Below are 17,256 nucleotides of genomic sequence, written 5' to 3' on the forward strand. Positions count from 1 at the left end.
GCTACAGTCTATTGTATTTAAAGAGATGCTGTATATGTGCAGAAATCTGTTTTTATGCTATGGCAGACAAACTGGCCCGTGTGTGGCAAACCTGATAAAAGTGAGACTGTTATATTTAGCCTGTGCCCATCCTGTCTGCGCTGTGCTGTGTTGTGCCGTTCATGTCTCGGGCAGAGCTGTGCTGGCCGTGTCTCCTGGGCCCCCCGCAGTTGAGGACATGTTCTCAGTCTGTCTCACACAGTGCATCTTTAATGAACTGCGATTATCAAGCCTATTCCACTCCATGGGGCTTAATGACGCAAACAAGAAAACTTATAGGTTACATATTGTGCTAGTTCTGGGCTCGATAAATAATAATGTGGAGAATGGATGCGTGTGAAGGATTTCTGCAGCTAAAGCAAGAACACAAGTTGCTGTAACAAAATTAGGATTTTAAAGGAAGCTAAAAGAAGGTAATAGATTCAAAACACCTCTGTGGAAGAGGCTACATTCTTACATTAAATCATATAGACATTTTCCTATTTCTCTTTTAATTTGCACATTATACATTAACTGTAAATTATGTGAAACAAACAAGGGGGACAAACCTGTACTATACAGGCTGATGCAGAGGAGCACTGAAGAGGAATGTCAATGAATTACAATGTGAATAAGGGACCATAGAGTACTTTGCCTTCCCTGCTTTAGATGTGCCCCTTGATGGTAATGCCAATGGACACTCTGAGCAATTTAAACATTCATGCATTGTCCAGCCAGGGCGCTGTGGATTTCACTGTAATAAAAGCAATGTGACAGCACTAGGCAGGGGGACCAGGGATTGTCAGTGTCTCAACAAGCTTTATGAGACTCTCAGAAGGTATTTCCACAGAGCAAAAGGATGCTGATACACAGATTCTTAAAAATTTGGGTTCTTGAATTTTTTTCTGTACAAAACTACTGGTTATTTTGAACTGCTGCAGCCTGGATGAGACTACCTCTCTCAACCTGCTCTTTAATCAAGGAATGTCACCAATGCACGCACCTGGTGCATGAGTGCATGTGTTTTTTATGAGAGCTTGCACAGTCCTTTCAAAGCTGACCTTCACAATCTTTGAGGACCCACTCACACCCTCTCTGCCTGAGAGGCCTTTGGTCAGCGTTAATTACCCTCAGTACCTCCAGCTGCCTGCTCATCAGGTCAACGCTCCCATATGGTCCTCCAGGAGGCAGCAGGCAGGCAGGGGCGGGGAAAGTGCTGGATACCTGTGGGACACTGATTACATAAGCTGCTGCTAATGAGAGAGGTTCTTTTCGAAAAGGGCTGCGAGTTCAAACGATCACGACGGTGGCAGTGGCTGACAGATGCAACCCCAGAGCAAGGGGGACTTGATTAAACACACACACCTATGCACATGCTGGGACACATGCACATACACACCTGCATCCAGCCTCACTTTTCTACACACTCACACACAGAGGCACACAGCAGGAGAGGTGCTCTTTGATGAGCCAAGTCTGGAGGTTGATGAGAAGGGGCACTGCAGCCTGATTCAGCTAGCTTGGGGTCACCAGGGAGTGTGTGTGTGTGTGTGTGTGTGTGTTCATTAGTCACATTTTGTGATATCATTCATTATACTAGTTACTCATTTGGCATACACCTCTCGACATGAGTCCTCTTATACATGCAGTAACTAAAAAGCACATTTAAAAAAAATTATATTTATATATATATATATATATATATATATATATATATATATATGCAAATCAAATTGGGTATATTTTTGTCCAATAAACCAATTTCTTCTTGAAGAATAAATTTATATCATCAGATCTAATTCGTCTTAAAGCTTGATAATGAAATCCTTGCAGCAGTGGAGATCAAAACAAAGATTAATGTGCTGTTCGGCTCTCTAGCCCTGCTGTCATGTCATCTGTTATTCTCAGACAAGAGCTTCGTGGTAATGTGGTTAGACCTCACAACAATGCTTAATCACAACAAACCACATTAGGCTAAAGGTAATTGTGTTTGCTTGGTATATGCGTGGACCGATCTGTTTCGCTGCTGCCAATGAAGAGGAGGGATGGAGGGGAGGGGGTTTCACTTTGGCGTGGGGGCACAACCGAAATAGTCCTGTTTACCTCCAATGTCTGGCTCCACCTTATCGAGTTACAAAGCTGCTGCTGCAACTCAGATTGGCCTCTGATCAATCTGAGCTCTGATGGCGAGAGGCAGCATGACTGACAGTCTGACAAGGATCTCAGACAGGAGCTGAGTAAAGCATGTCATGTCATTTTCCCAGAGACACCTGAGGTTCAGTTTCTCATCCAGAGGAGTAAACAACAGAGCTGATTTTATCGCTCTGCCATCTGCATTATGGTAAACTGGACATTTTCCACATCAGTCAGGACATCAAAGGGCAGTAAATGTCACATTTGAATTTTGAAGGGGTGGACGATTCATATGAAATAACAAAGCATCTCAACGTTTAGAAAAACTCGTACTTTTATTATCCAGCTTGCAACCGAGCAACTTAAAAAGTGATAGAATATGAATGTCACAGGGTGAGCATATCTAAGATTCAACAAGCATTTGCTTTCAGACGCTCACTATTACCAACACGGGTCTATAGAAATTCTCTTAGTCATCTACTGACTCTTCAAATCTGTTGAATTCAACTGATTTAGGCACCTGATACAATTAACACTCACAAGCCTGCCAAACCTTTAATTATCAGCTCCAGTGTTAGTACTTTAAAATAGCATAGATTTAATGTACATATACAGGTTTTATACTGAAGGTGCTGAAAATTTGGTCAGAGGTTTCAGGCAGAGAGGATACATGCAGGTCTAAGGACCCAGACTGGACCCGAGGTGACCACAGAGCAGGTCACATGGGGTAGAACTGTGAGGCAGCCTCAGATGACTGGATCTCCACCTGAGCCATCTTGAACTGGGTGCACTGCAGCCATTTGCGCAGAGCAAATGGAGGGGCTCCGGATGTTGGGCCCTGCAGACTCTGGTGGTTCACCCGGTTCTGGATGGCCTGGAGACGCAACTGCAGCCCCGCAGACAGATGCTGATGAAGCAAGGAAGGAAAGATGACAACGTTTTAGTTTGAAATCATCTGTATCATCTGAGTCCATAGTTACTTGCATATTATTAATCTGTATCAATAATAGCGCAAAGTTTTTTAAAAGCCTTACCTTGAGGTTTGATTGAATCATAGGTAGCCACATAGGAATTAGCTAAAGGAAAGAATGAGGATGGATAAGTATTAGGCTATGTGTTAAGGCCATACTATATTAACCATGTAGAAAAATACTAGAGTTGTAGCAAACCTTGACAAAGATGGTTGAGTTGCACTCCTGCAGGGCTTCCATCAGACTAATGACATGAAGACACACCATCTCTACCATCTAGGGGAAAAAATATCAATCACAACTGTTATTTTCTCTAAAATAGTTACAGTTTCCTCATCATATATAAAACAGGAATTAATCCAAAAGTTTAAACTAAAATCCTCTCTTCATACAAGCACACCACACTTCCAGGCCCCCTATTCCTTCCTTAACTAGCTTAAATAGATCCCCAGTGGAAAAGGATAAGGCAGAGCACTCACCACTTTATTGTGGGCCATGAGCTGCAGGATGCTGGGTGTAACCCGACTCCAGAACTCCAGGCCAGTGAGGATGGCGCTGGAGGAAAACTCTGTCTGGTTCTGGTTCAGCAGGGACGGAGCAGCGGCTGCCTGCTCGCAGTAGATGGTCCACAGCTGGGCAAACATGAAGGCGTGGAACAGAGAGCACATATGCAGCACTGACGTCTGGGGACAGAGATCAAGACCAAAACAGAAAAGGTGGTTATAGATCATATTAACAGAACCTGGGTGGGGTCATTTGAAGAGATTTGTTTCTGCCAGACCTTTGACTGTTCTGGGAAACCAATGAGGATGACTATAAGATGATCTGCGATGTGGGAGCCAGCATCTAGAGGGATGGGCATACAGGAGGTGGAGCCCTGGTGCAGGGCACAGTGTGTCAGGGAGCCCAAAAGTAGCCAGGACAGCTGACGAATGTGGGACACACACTCGATGAATTCTTTTGGCCTGCGGGGAAAAAAACCCCATTGAAATTCAGTTTTACAAATCAGCCCACAATTTGTTCCATACAATTATATTCCCATGTTTAGGATTATACTCAATATTTCACCATCAGCTGATCTTGCTAGTATTTGTGTAGGTTCACCCAAGTTGCATAAAACATATTTTCTCACTTATCTCTAGTGAGATCTAGCCATGAAGATTTTGAGATTTCTGCTTGCACACCAAAACACTGTCAGCAGTTGTTTATAGGGGAAAGCTAGATCTGTGATTATCCAGAGCGACTATGGGCTATTGATTCTGGAAAGATATGTTGTTATTGTTTTTTTAAGTGCAATTTTTGAATGTTGTAAGTACCACAAAAACAATTACATTCACCTCTATTGCATTGGGCTGGAGGCAAGATGTCATGGATTGATTTCTCACAGCCTTGACAAATAAAGGTAGATATTACTAGAAATACATGAATACAGAAAATGTGTTTTTTTGTAATTTGGGTGAACTAATTCTGAACTCATTGAATCATTACTAAACTCATCTGTCGTTTTGTCATTCTTACCCTTGTTGCATGGTGGATGGTGGATGATAAAGCCAGGGAAGATAACGAACTACAGCTTTGTTATCTCTGTGATTGCCTTTGCTGATCTCCATGGCGGCAACTTGTGCCAGGCCCACTTTCAGGTTCCCCCCGAAAGTGTCCTCATGCAGTGGCTGACAGCAAGCCTTCATATGGCTCTGAATAGCAGATGTGGAGTAAGGAAAACATAAGGCTGAACAATAGGCAAAATATGGAGGAAAAAAAACCTCTACACATGATAAGATACTATGCAAGTTGTGGTGCTTACGTGAAGAACAAGACTTACTTTAAGTTTGGTTAGTGTGTGCATATCTGCAATGAAGTCCAGGAGTTCACTTATGTATTGTCTCATGCATTCCATGGCTGCTGTTGTGCACTGCAGGAACAAAAACAGTTTATCCTTTAGGAGGAATTACAGCGGGGTCTATCTTTATTTCCTGCTGTTTTATGACGCTGATTCTAATAAGATCCAAACACACATCAACTAAAGTCTTACCCCCGGCAGCGTTAAGATCATGTGCTTTTGGATGATGGTGGATTCTGCTAGCCGTGTACCAATATCTGCACAAACAAACTGAGAAATTTCACAGCAAATTTTTCTAATTGTATCTGGGATGAAACACTGTGATTTATTTGTTTCTTGTAAACTGAAGTGCATAAAAGATAGTATTTTTACCTGGACCAGCAGTAACAAGTTTGTGTCAGGCAGAGGAGACTTGAACTTGAGAGCCTGCAGAAGCTCTAACACCACAATGCGGGACATGTAGAACTTATCTCTCTCCTGGATGCGAGGAGATAGAGAGTGGAGTAAATGTACTGATGCAGCAAGACTGCCTTTTTCTATTATCACTCTCCCTTACTCATGCTGCGAGGAGAGCATAAACTCTGTAGTCTGAATAGAGGGGGAAGGACAGGCAGCGAGTGGGGAGGGAGGGGAGGCAGGGAGACAGAGAATAGACAGAGAATAGTGAAGCTGAGGAGTAGATTTAGGCCAGTCCAGATCTCTCCTCCCAGAGTCCCAGGCAGCTCAGATGAGGCTGTCAGGCTGCCTTCTCCCTCCCTGAGGACAGGCTGCTCTCTTTGTTCATCCCTTCCACACAAAGCCCAGCTGCCTGTTTACAAACCACACTGTCATCTTCTGGCTTCCACTTTGCCTCTCTCTTTCTCTATGCAGTCATGTTTGCTTATGTTAGGCACAGGCACATGCTCCTCCGCTCTTACAGAATGCAGAGCTGCTTCTGACATTTCTCACTGTGTGGCTGGTTCCTGCGCATACCTGTACGCGGCACTCTCGTAATTAAAAGTTAATGGAGCATGTCCGTTTGGTAAATAGCAAATTATAGGCTGTTCTTAAGCTAGAGGGCCCAGTTGCATTTGGCGTCTAGTGCGGTGCAGCTGTGACAAATGGTGCATGGTGTGACAAACTTTAGTAAGGCTAGAAAACCTGACGTTGTGTCCTTAAAACCTTATCTCCAAAGCTAACTGAACTGGCTGAAAAATCCTCCCTGTGCTTCCCAGAAACCTCACCTCTCCATAAAACATCTGCACAGGACAGGTTCCAAAAGCAATTGCTCATAGTGACTCTGGGTTTTGAAAAGCGGATATTATATGGTGAGGAATTAAAGAGGGTGTAGAAAATCAATACTGCAGGAGACATAAAGCATGCAGCGTTGACAGTGGTGGAGGACTGAGGATCCATCTGGCCCAACAGTGCAGACAGCCCTGGCTCCATCTCTGTCTGAGACAACCACTCCGAAACACACCATACATCCTCGGCCCTAGCACACCGACTAATCATGTAAATCAATACTGGTTGATTGCCCACTTAATCATCTGTGACACATGGCCACATTTCTGGCTGACTGGAGAGTCAGGGAAGTAAGTGTAGCACCAAAAGAATGATGAGCGAGACACTTTAAACACTGCAGATTAGTTTAAAAGGTTTAACTCTTTCAAGACTGCATAAATACTGGATGCCAGCACCTGTTTTATTCCTACATAAGAAACTATATGTGATGTCAACACACTCATGAGTACCTTGTTGAAGGCTTTGTAACACAGTCCACATAGTTCTACGAGGTAGGAGAGACTGAAGATGCCATACTGAACGACAAAGCTCAGCAGTTTGGAGAAAGGCTCCAGGAGGCTCTGTAGGATGGAAAAAGAAGAGAAAAAGTTAGATATTAAAGGCCAGAATTTGGACACATCATTATGTACAATTTTGCTCTGGACTTACCCGGGTTGCATTTGTAGTTGGGATTTTCAGTAGACAAATGATAATCCTCAAGCTGGAATCCATAGGGCACTAATGAGAAACACAGATTGCACGGTAGGTTGCAAAAGTTGAAAATGTTTGTATGGTGCAAAGCCATATTCCTGAACTTGGTGTTTTAAATGTGTCTGCAGTGATAAATTGATTAGAGCACACTGATCTGACCTCCAAGGTCAAAAGCATCAGAGTCAAATCAATTACAATTTTAAGACTCTGTCCTATTGAACCCGACAAGGGCACTGCTAGATGCTTTTTCCTCCAGCCATAATCACATCAAACCATATCAGACCATGACTAAGTGAACGGAAGAGGCCCCTTATGGATTACTTAAAATCAAGGCCAGTTACGTCGCCCGGATTGGCGCTACCGGGGCCCCACCCTGGAGCCAGGCCTGGGGTGGGTGCCCGACGGCGAGCGCCTGGTGGCTGGGCCTTTCCCCACGGGGCCCGGCCGGGCACAGCCCGAAGGAGCGACGTGGGGCCGTCCTCCCGTGGACCCACCACCCGCAGGAGGATCCGTAAGGGGCCGGTGCAGAGATCTGGGCGGCAGTCGAAGGCAGGGGCTTCGCGACCAGATCTCCGGACACAGAAACTGGCTCTAGGGACATGGAATGTCACTTCGCTGGGGGAAGGAGCCTGAGCTTGTGCGGGAGGTTGAGCGTTACCGGCTAGATATAGTCGGCCTCGCCTCCACGCACAGCCTGGGCTCTGGAACCCGTCTCCTCGAGAGGGGCTGGACGCTCCATTTCTCTGGCGTTGCCGGGCGGGGAGGCGGCGGGCGGGCTGGTGTGGCCTGCTCATAGCCCCACAGCTCAGCCGTCACGTGTTGGAGTTTACCCCAGTGAACGAGAGGTCGCGTCCCTCCGCCTCCGGGTGGGGACAGGTCTCTCACTGTTGTGGCGGCCTACGGGCCGAACAGCAGTGCAGAGTACCAGGCCTTCTTGGAGTCCCTGGGAGGGGTACTAGACAGTGCACCACCCGGGACTCCGTTGTTCTACTGGGGACTTCAACGCCCACGTGGGCAACGACAGTGACACCTGGAGAGGGGTAATCGGAAGGAACGGCCCCCCTGATCTGAACCCGAGCGGTGTTCAGTTGTTGGACTTCTGTGCTAGTTACAGTTTGTCCATAACTAACACCATGTTCAAGCACAAGGGTGTCCATCAGTGCATCGTGGCACCAGGACACCCTAGGCGGAGGTCGATGATCGACTTTGTTGTCGTATCATCTGACCTCGGCCGCGTGTCTTGGACACTCGGGTGAAGAGAGGGGCGGAGCTGTCAACCGATCACCACCTGGTGGTGAGTTGGATCCTCTGGCGGGGGAGGAAGCCGGACAGACTTGGCAGGCCCAAGCGTATCGTGAGGGTCTGCTGGGAACGTCTGGCGGAGCCCTCTGTCAGCAGGGTCTACAACTCACACCTCCGGGAGAGCTTCTCCCAGATCCCGGGGGAGGTTGGGGACATTGAGTCCGAGTGGACCATGTTTTCCACCTCCATTGTCGATCGGCGGCTCGTAGCTGTGGTCGCAAGGTTTCTGGTGCCTGTCGCGCGGCAATCCCCGAACACGGTGGTGGACGCCGGAAGTAAGGGATGCCGTCAGGCTGAAGAAGGAGTCCTATCGGGCCTTGTTGGCTCGTGGGACTCCCGAGGCAGCTGACAGGTACCGGCAGGCTAAGCGTGCTGCAGCCCGTGCGGTCACAGAGGCAAAAACTCAGGACTGGGAGAGGTTCGAGAGGCCATGGAGGAGGACTATCGGTCGGCCTCAAAGAAATTCTGGCAAACCGTCCGACGGCTCAGGAGGGGGAAGCAGTGCTTCACCAACACCTTGTACGGTGCGGGTGGAGAGCTGTTGACCTCGACTGGGGATGTTGTCGGACGGTGGAAGGAATACTTTGAGGATCTCCTCAATCCCGCTGTCACGCGTCTTCCGAAGAGGAAGCGGAGGCTGGGGACCGGAGGCGGACTCATCCATCACCCTGGCCGAAGTCACTGAGGTTGTTGGCAAGCTCCTTGGTGGCAAGGCTTCGGGGGTGGATGAGATCCGTCCTGAGTATCTTAAGTCTCTGGATGTTGTGGGACTGTCTTGGCTGACACGCCTCTGCAACATCGCGTGGCGGTCTGGGACAGTGCCTCTGGACTGGCAGACCGGGGTGGTGGTCCCTCTGTATAAGAAGGGGGACCGGAGGGTGTGTTCCAATCACAGAGGGATCACACTTCTCAGCCTCCCCGGTAAGGTCTATTCCAGGGTACTGGAGAGGAGAATTGTCCGATAGTCGAACCTCGGATTCAGGAGGAGCAGAGTGGTTTTCGTCCCGGTCGTGGAACACTGGACCAGCTCTATACTCTCCATCGGGTGCTCGAGGGTTCATGGGAGTTTGCCCAACCAGTCCACATGTGCTTTGTGGATCTGGAGAAGGCATTCGACCGTGTGCCCCGGGCGCTTTGTGGGGAGTGCTCTGGGAGTATGGGGTCCGGGGCCCTTTGCTAAGGGGCTGTCCGGTCCCTGTATAACCGGAGCAGGAGCTGTGTTCGCATTGCCGGCAGTAAGTCAGACCTGTTCCCGGTACATGTTGGACTCCGCCAGGGCTGCCCTTTGTCACCGGTTCTGTTCATAATTTATATGGACAGAATTTCTAGGCGCAGTCAGGGGCGGAGGGTGTCCGGTTTGGGAACCACAGGATCTCATCTCTGCTGTTTGCAGATGATGTCGTTCTGATGGCTTCTTCAAACCGGGACCTGCAGCATGCACTGGGACGGTTTGCAGCCGAGTGTGAAGCAGCTGGGATGAGAATCAGCTCTTCCAAATCTGAGGCCATGGTTCTTGACCGGAAAAAGGTGGTTTGCTCTCTTCGCGTGGGTGGGGAGTCCTTGCCCCAAGTGGAGGAGTTTAAGTATCTTGGGGTCTTGTTCACGAGTGAGGGACGGATGGAGCGTGAGATTGACAGGCGGATCGGTGCAGCGTCTGCAGTGATGCGGGCGCTGTATCGGACCGTTGTGGTAAAGAAGGAGCTGAGTCGAAAGACAAAGCTCTCGATTTATCGGTCAATCTACGCCCCTGCCCTCACCTATGGTCATGAGCTTTGGGTAGTGACCGAAAGGACAAGATCGCGGATACAAGCGGCCGAAATGGGCTTCCTCCGCCGAGTGGCTGGGCGCTCCCTTAGAGATAGGGTGAGGAGCTCAGTCACACGGGGAGCTCGAGTAGAGCCGCTGCTCCTCCACGTCGAGAGAGGAGCCAGCTGAGGTGGCTAGGGCATCTGATCCGGATGCCTCCTGGACGCCTCCCTCGGGAGGTGTTCTGGGCATGTCCCACCGGGAGGCGGCCCCGGGGAAGACCCAGGACACGCTGGAGGGACTATGTCTCTCGGCTGGCCTGGGAACGCCTCGGGATCCCCCCGGAGGAGCTGGAGGAAGTGTCTGGGGCGAAGGAAGTCTGGGAGTCCCTGCTTAGACTGCTGCCCCCGCGACCCGGCCCCGGATAAGCGGAAGAAGATGGATGGATGGATGGATGGAGACTCTGTCCTATTGAACCCGACAAGGGCACTGCTAGATGCTTTTTCCTCCAGCCATAATCACATCAAACCATATCAGACCATGACTAAGTGAACGGAAGAGTCGATATCTACCTTAAGAGGAAGCACAGAGGGCAGTTTTGTGAGGAAGGTCTGGAACTGGTTGCAGATGGTTGCCCACAGGTTGCTAGGAGAGTCCATGGGGAGAGCCTCCATGAAGGTGGCAATGTTTTCCAGGCAGTGCAGCATTGTGCCCCCTGCTGGCAGACTCTTCTTGTTGTTCAAGCCCTGGAGGGCACAGAGGCATAAATCATAACAGGGTTATATAATGACATTCTATAAGCGAAGATATTTCCATTTAACTGATCATTCAGTCCTGATCAATCACAATGCTCATGATGAGAGCAGGGGATTCAGGACAATGAAGCACAGATGATTGCTCGAATGAGCTCATGCATCAACAGGTTCTTATCTGTGTCATTTATTTAGCTTAACAGTAACAATAAACTGGCACAGTGGTGCAGAGTAAGCCAGGTTTTCTTGAATCCCCCGATGATTTGTTGATTTAGACAGGCTTATGCTGAACATGTAGCTGAAGCCACAAAAGCTTTTGCTTTGGCAAGAGCTCCTCCTGCTGGTTGAATGACTCAACACAATTACATGGAGAAAAATCTCACCTCGAGCAGCATGTTGAGGGCAGCAACAGAACTCAATTCATTAAAATCTATCAGGGAAGATGCAAGTGTTCGCAGAAAACTTCCATCTGCAAAAAAAAGGAAGATAGACATAAATCCAGTTATCCAGTGGGAACCTATTAAGTTTGCCTTATAATTATGGGAAAAATATATACATTCAAATAAATATGTTAGGAAAGCAGTAAATGCATCTACTATAGCTTACAAAATATAAAACTTAGTGCAACAAGGTCAAAACACACAGACATGAGCAGCTAAGATATGCTGTAAGTCTCTATTGAAATAGTGCAGGTATATTTTAGGGATATTTGAGTTTAGTAGTCAGTGGTATGAGCAGACCTTTGATGTTACTCTGAAAGAGTTGGGGCAAGATGCCATTAGGGGCCAGCTGGTGAAACATACAGCGAAGGAACTGCTTGGCTACACCTGCTACATTCCCTGGGATCAACGTACTGCAAAACATCACAGGGAGAATGGCTGTGTTGGACAGGCGGTCACACTTCATATCCATTATTAAACTCATCTGTAAGCACAGTGAACATCTGAGCACGCTGGTGTGACAGCTTTAATGTCTCATACCTTTCAGCTTGTCCTGAAAAATTGGCACTAGATGCCAACCTGAAAAAAAGTTAAAGCAGTGGATTAGGGAATGAATTATGCATGAGTTCTAAGGTAAGGTCATTTAATGGTGAAGTGCTGTGTGGATGTAGATTGCTGGAGCAGCTGTACCTGCCCACAGACTGCATAATGTCGAGAAGCATCGGAGCGGCCAAATCAGGGCTGAGGTGGATGAACATGGAAAGAACGACCACCGCGAGGCCGAGAGTCTCCTCGTCGTATTCCTCCAGCACGGCTGCACAGTCCCGACACCTGGGACATCACATAGAAATAAACATTAAAACGTTAAACATTAAGAAGACTTGTTTCAAGACAGGTATAGCTGTCGATTGATTCATCCACCTGTCAGACATTGTGGTTGGCTGTTCATCAATGAACTCCTCAGGCGCAGGGACAAACATGCTAACTGTGCTCGGTGCAGAGAGCAGACTGGTCTTCGTTGGACCTACAAAGGAAATAAAAGAACAGGAGGCTTTTGGTAAGATTCAGTTATTAGATGCTGAATGAGGTCAATGAGGAAAAACATGTTAGTTTTGTTTTTTAAAAATATTTTATTTAAGCTCAGCCCTGTGTACAGGGAAGATAGGGATATTAAGGCTACTTGACTATGTTCCAAGACTGTGTATTTTATGGGGCTTGTCATTATTCATTAGTTTGTCCTGGTTTTAGAGATAAACTAATAGTTACTAAAAGTAACAGAGTTCTTGCTAAGTCTGTCAAAAAGTAAAAGGCTACTTTTAAGTTACAACTAAATATTTTTGTTTTTGCACATTTGCATGTTTGTTTTTTGCTTACTTATGTTTTTCTTCTTTATTGTATTGTATTTGTCCACAGTTTGATTTCAATTACTGGTAATTAAGTGTCGCTTTCCACTTACTTTATTTCTGTTTCTTTTGTTTTCTTACACGTGTTACTAAAGTATGGCCACACATTTTCTCAAGGGGTCATTATGGAATATAGAAAAGTCTAAACTGACTGACCCGTCTCCCAGGTGCTGATGTTGTGTGGCGCACTGGATTGATGTTCCAGCTGTCTCTTCATTAGCTGGCTCATGGTCAGAGCTCCCAGAGAGCCTCGCTTCACCTGACGATACTGAGCTAAAGGTCAGACACAGAAAACAACACCTGGGTTGAAGTACCTGCTATGACCGTTTCAGCAATACCAACAAGTGTGTGTGGTTACATGGAAATAGGTAAGACACACATGAGAAGAGATGGTCAGTGTAATTTTATTATATCATACGGATGAAATTAAGTATTTAGCTCAGTCTTTTTGAGGAAATACAACATTATGACAATACTTTAGAGTGAAACTAATTTGAAAATTAATTTATAAAACATTGTATTTATTTTACTGGCTTTACAATAAGAAGTCAAATAATACTATATGATTTTATTGCATATTTCCAGCTCCAACATGAAGTTTGCAAAAGGAAAGTATAGAATATGCTTTTTTTGGTTGTCTGCATAGGTAATATATGAGATAGCACAGAAATTGTTTTTTAAAAAAAGGTAAATTAAGGCCCTCATAATGAAACGACAACAGTCAAATTTATTGACGCTTATAAGGAGACTAAGTAGTAAAGTATTTGGATCCTACTTGATACTGAAGAGCGGTGGCTTGTTTCAGGCATAGCAGCTTCAAGCGTTGGGGCTGAGGCAGATTCTCGTGGCTTTTCCAATGTAGACAGAACTTTGTGATCTGCAAGGCAATATGGGTGAACAATGGGCGGGGCATTGGCATCAGATTATATGCCGTTTGATGCCAATAAATAAAAACTGCTTAAGATATAGACATTCAGTAGTAATAAGAACTACTTTCGCTACCATTAGGAGATAGTTAAAGTTGATTTAGTGCTAATTTAAAAACGGTTTCTTATGTGAAGTTTAGTGTTTTGTTATCCTCACCACCTCTTCTATTTCTTTTTTAAGTCAAATTATATAGTTTCACAGCTTCTGATGTGCGCTGAAAAACCTTTAATGTGTTAGTATGAAAGGAAAGGAAGAGTGAAAACATACATAGAAACACACCACAGGACATCACACAGCTGGAGTGGTTGGTTAAATAAAGATTTGAGGCAGCTTGCACATGTTTCAGAGTGCATTTACTGTATATTCTAAAAACTTGAAGGTGCATACCCATGTGTTGGCAATACTTATCTCCTTTACTACAAATCATGTATCCTTTACATTTATGCTGTCCATTGTAAAATGCATACTGTGACTTTTAGATTGTTCCTAGCATGTCAGGTTGCCATTGGTTTCCATTTTATTTGTAATATGGTTTGAAAATCTATCAGTAGACTCCATCACAGTGAACATTAAGCCTGTATTAATTTTTGTCAATGTTACATTGACGTTATGCGGTAATGTAATTAAAGTGCAGATTGATTTGAAAAGTCTGCGCTACATTACCTCACAATGATAATGTTACTTTGATAATAATAAAATAATAACAATACAACTTTATTTATATAGCACTACCTTTCACACAAAAATATGCACTACAATGAGCTTCACAAAAAAGAAAAAATATAGAAACATTAAAACCATAACAGAAAGGATTATTTTCTGAAGCGACAAATCAAAGAGAGATTAAAATAATAATAATAAAATTAACAATATATAAATGACAATTCATACTGTGTATGAGGTAAAATATAGTAAAAGTTTCTTGGTAAAACCAGTTTGAAAACTTGAACCAAGTTTTAAAACTTGTAAGTGAGGTGCACATTCCCAGATCTACATGGAGACTGTTCCAGAGTCTGGGGGTGTATGAACTAAATGCAGCATCACTGTAGACTCTTTGTCCTGGACCAAGGAACAGTTGATGTAAGGGAGTCAGCAGAACACAGTGATCTGTTAGGAACATAAACTATCAGGAGGTCACTAATTAATGCTGTAGTGAGACTGTGAAGTGATCTGTAAGTGATTTAATAGTAAGTTTTCAGAGTCTGCTAATTGATTTTCAAGTTATAGGAAAATGGAAACCAATGGATGCCTGCAACCAAAAGAAAAAAATTCTAGAACACATCAGCATGGTAAATAGTTAACTGTGACCTAAAGTACAGATGATTTGTAGTAAATGGGCTAACATTTTATTATTGTAGTTTAAATGGTTAAGATACACACTTTCAACCACACTGGTGCAAAACGTGATTCTTATGCTTTTAAAAGGGTTTGGATAAGCCTCCTCAAATCTTAGACACCTCCTTAAAAGATCGCTTTGAAACAAATAACACAGCACCTGACCAGCACACTGGTATAGTTGGAGTTATCCTTTTCTATCCTTCCTTCTTACCAGTTTCTGTGGTCTGCTCACCACCCAGCTTGTCGAACATATTGAATGTGATGTCCAGGTATTCCCTCTGGATGGCACTGACAGCTATCTTCCTCTGCTTCCGTTGTCGGGGAACGATCTGGATTTTAAACTCTGCCTCATCATTGTCATCCCCATTGTCAGGTTTGGGGTCGCTGTCCGCTTCATGGCCCATGTCGTCATCCTCTTCATCATCCCCGTCCTCTTCTTCGTCGTTGCTGTTGCTCTTGCTTTTTTCTGGTGAGGAAAAAGGCTTTGCTTTGTCTTCTGGGATGTTCAAGAAGATGGTCCTACCAGAGGGACTTGTCCCTGGTCCCATCCCGGTCTTTACCTCCTCGGTGGTCACAGGCGCATCATCCAGAGAGGTGTAAGGGACATGGTGGGTCTTCCTCAGCAGGTCCCTCTTCTGCTTCAGGGTCATGGGGCTATCATGGCAGACATTTTCTGGTCTGTCAGGAAGATCCAGAGAGGTGCTGGGAGTCACACGGTTCAGCTTGTTTTCCAGAAACGGTTGCTCTGAGCCTCTCTTTCCGACCAGAAGGTCTGGGTTCTTTTTGTCACTAGAACAGTCCTCTACACTCACCTGAACCACAGGAGACAGTTGCAAAGTGTTACTGCTTGCAGGGGAAGACAAGACCTTTGGACTCCCGTTGAACTTGGAGGCTATGATGGTATTAAGGTCGAACTCTTCGTCGCTCTCTACGATCCTCAAAGGAGGCAACGGTTCAAACACCAAGGAGTCGCTGTCAGACATGGAGAGCAGTGAGTGCTTCTCTGGAATGGAGGTGCAGTCTGAAGAGAGGTCAATGAGGTCTTGGTCCTCCTTCCCCTGAGTTGATCCTCTTAGCGAGCCCTGGTCAAACTTGTCCTCAAAGGTCTCCATGCAACTGAGGCGGACCTCTGGGATGACAGGCTTGGAGGTGTCGGACTGGCCGCCTCGAGAGCCTCGCCGGTCCACGGCATCACTGCCCTCCACCCGAACCGAAGAGTCATCAGATGATCCTTTGCCGTGATGCCTGCTGTGGGATGTGGCAGAGGATGGGGGCAGGACCACAGGGGGCGCCTGCATATCACAGCGATCAATACAGGATTTACGTCGATGTTCATCCAAATTGAAGAGGATAGAGTCAGTGTTGGAAATGTCCAGAGACTTCTGCTTGTGCATGGCCTGCAGCCGCTTCTTCCTGGTGCTCTCCTCCCTCACACAGTGCAGAATGCTGTCCTGAAGGGCACTGGCTTCACGGTACTCTGACAGTTCAATTTCACCTGATACACAGAAGAAAAATGAGACTTTATGCCAGTGAAAGCAACAAGCCTCCTGCAATCTGCTGGAAAAGACTCAATCGATGTGCTGTTACACTACACTTTACTCTGAAAGACTCTGCTTCTTACTTTTCTTGGCATTCAGCTCTACCGGCTGGTACTTCACAGACTTGCTGCCACCAATCCTCTTCAGACGGGCAAAGAAGGTCTGTGACTCCTTGTTAGCAGCACCAGTCGGTGTGTCATGAACGTCTGACTCATCGAATACACTGTCCTCTTCTAAGATGGAGAAAAAAATTATATCAGTACTGCATTTAAGAGGCAAACAGATACTCTTTGAAAGAGACATTCACTGGGAAGAGTGCCAATGTCATCCTATCTTGCCAGTATAATCTACACAGCATAGTAAAGTTTTTTCTTCCAAAATGTTGCAGTCATAAATGGTATCCATTTAAAAGAAAGATTCTCGCCTAAAATCAAAAATTATTTTTTTCTTAATAGCCAAACTTTCTTAAGCAAAGGTCTTAAGATTACTCTAGGAAGTGGCCAGCTGCCAGGTTCCAGTACAGACAATTGATCGTCATATGTATGTATTTTTACATTTTGTGACCTGTTCAGCAAACAAGGTGTTTTAGAAGTCTGGTGTTGAGATAAACAACATTCTTTATTTTGCTTCACCTTTTTCTTTATCGCTGTAGCGGCTCATGTTGGAGTTGTCGCTGTAGAGTGGTCCGGCCGTAGAGTGAGGACGACAGCTGTGATACTGGGCATTCAGTGTGTTGATGGTGATGTGGATCAGATGGAGGACCACTTTGCTGCCATCCATGTCTCTGTAAGGATACTGCGGTGCATAGAAAAATATAATAAGCTTATATCGTATAACTGTCATTCTCTTTGTAATTCAGAATGTATATCATAAG

The 17,256-nt window shown here is 45.6% G+C and overlaps 1 protein-coding gene across 1 annotated transcript in view; it reads right to left on the bottom strand.

The window, feature by feature from the left end:
- Positions 1-2,463: 2,463 nt before the first annotated feature.
- The window catches only part of LOC122861860 (protein unc-79 homolog), a 38,820-nt gene continuing 24,027 nt past the window's right edge, over positions 2,464-17,256 (bottom strand). Inside the window, 22 exon segments of the mRNA XM_044166861.1 lie at positions 2,464-3,058; positions 3,186-3,227; positions 3,321-3,398; positions 3,602-3,805; positions 3,904-4,087; positions 4,641-4,816; positions 4,945-5,034; positions 5,155-5,232; positions 5,335-5,439; positions 6,696-6,806; positions 6,895-6,963; positions 10,557-10,730; positions 11,120-11,205; positions 11,477-11,589; positions 11,717-11,755; positions 11,867-12,007; positions 12,098-12,200; positions 12,736-12,852; positions 13,355-13,456; positions 15,056-16,339; positions 16,466-16,615; positions 17,015-17,177. Of these exon segments, the coding sequence (XP_044022796.1) occupies positions 2,870-3,058; positions 3,186-3,227; positions 3,321-3,398; positions 3,602-3,805; positions 3,904-4,087; positions 4,641-4,816; positions 4,945-5,034; positions 5,155-5,232; positions 5,335-5,439; positions 6,696-6,806; positions 6,895-6,963; positions 10,557-10,730; positions 11,120-11,205; positions 11,477-11,589; positions 11,717-11,755; positions 11,867-12,007; positions 12,098-12,200; positions 12,736-12,852; positions 13,355-13,456; positions 15,056-16,339; positions 16,466-16,615; positions 17,015-17,177 (3,798 nt within the window). The 3' untranslated portion in view covers positions 2,464-2,869.

Source organism: Siniperca chuatsi, linkage group LG15 (assembly GCF_020085105.1).
Source record: "Siniperca chuatsi isolate FFG_IHB_CAS linkage group LG15, ASM2008510v1, whole genome shotgun sequence".
Classification (NCBI taxonomy): Eukaryota; Metazoa; Chordata; class Actinopteri; order Centrarchiformes; family Sinipercidae; genus Siniperca; species Siniperca chuatsi.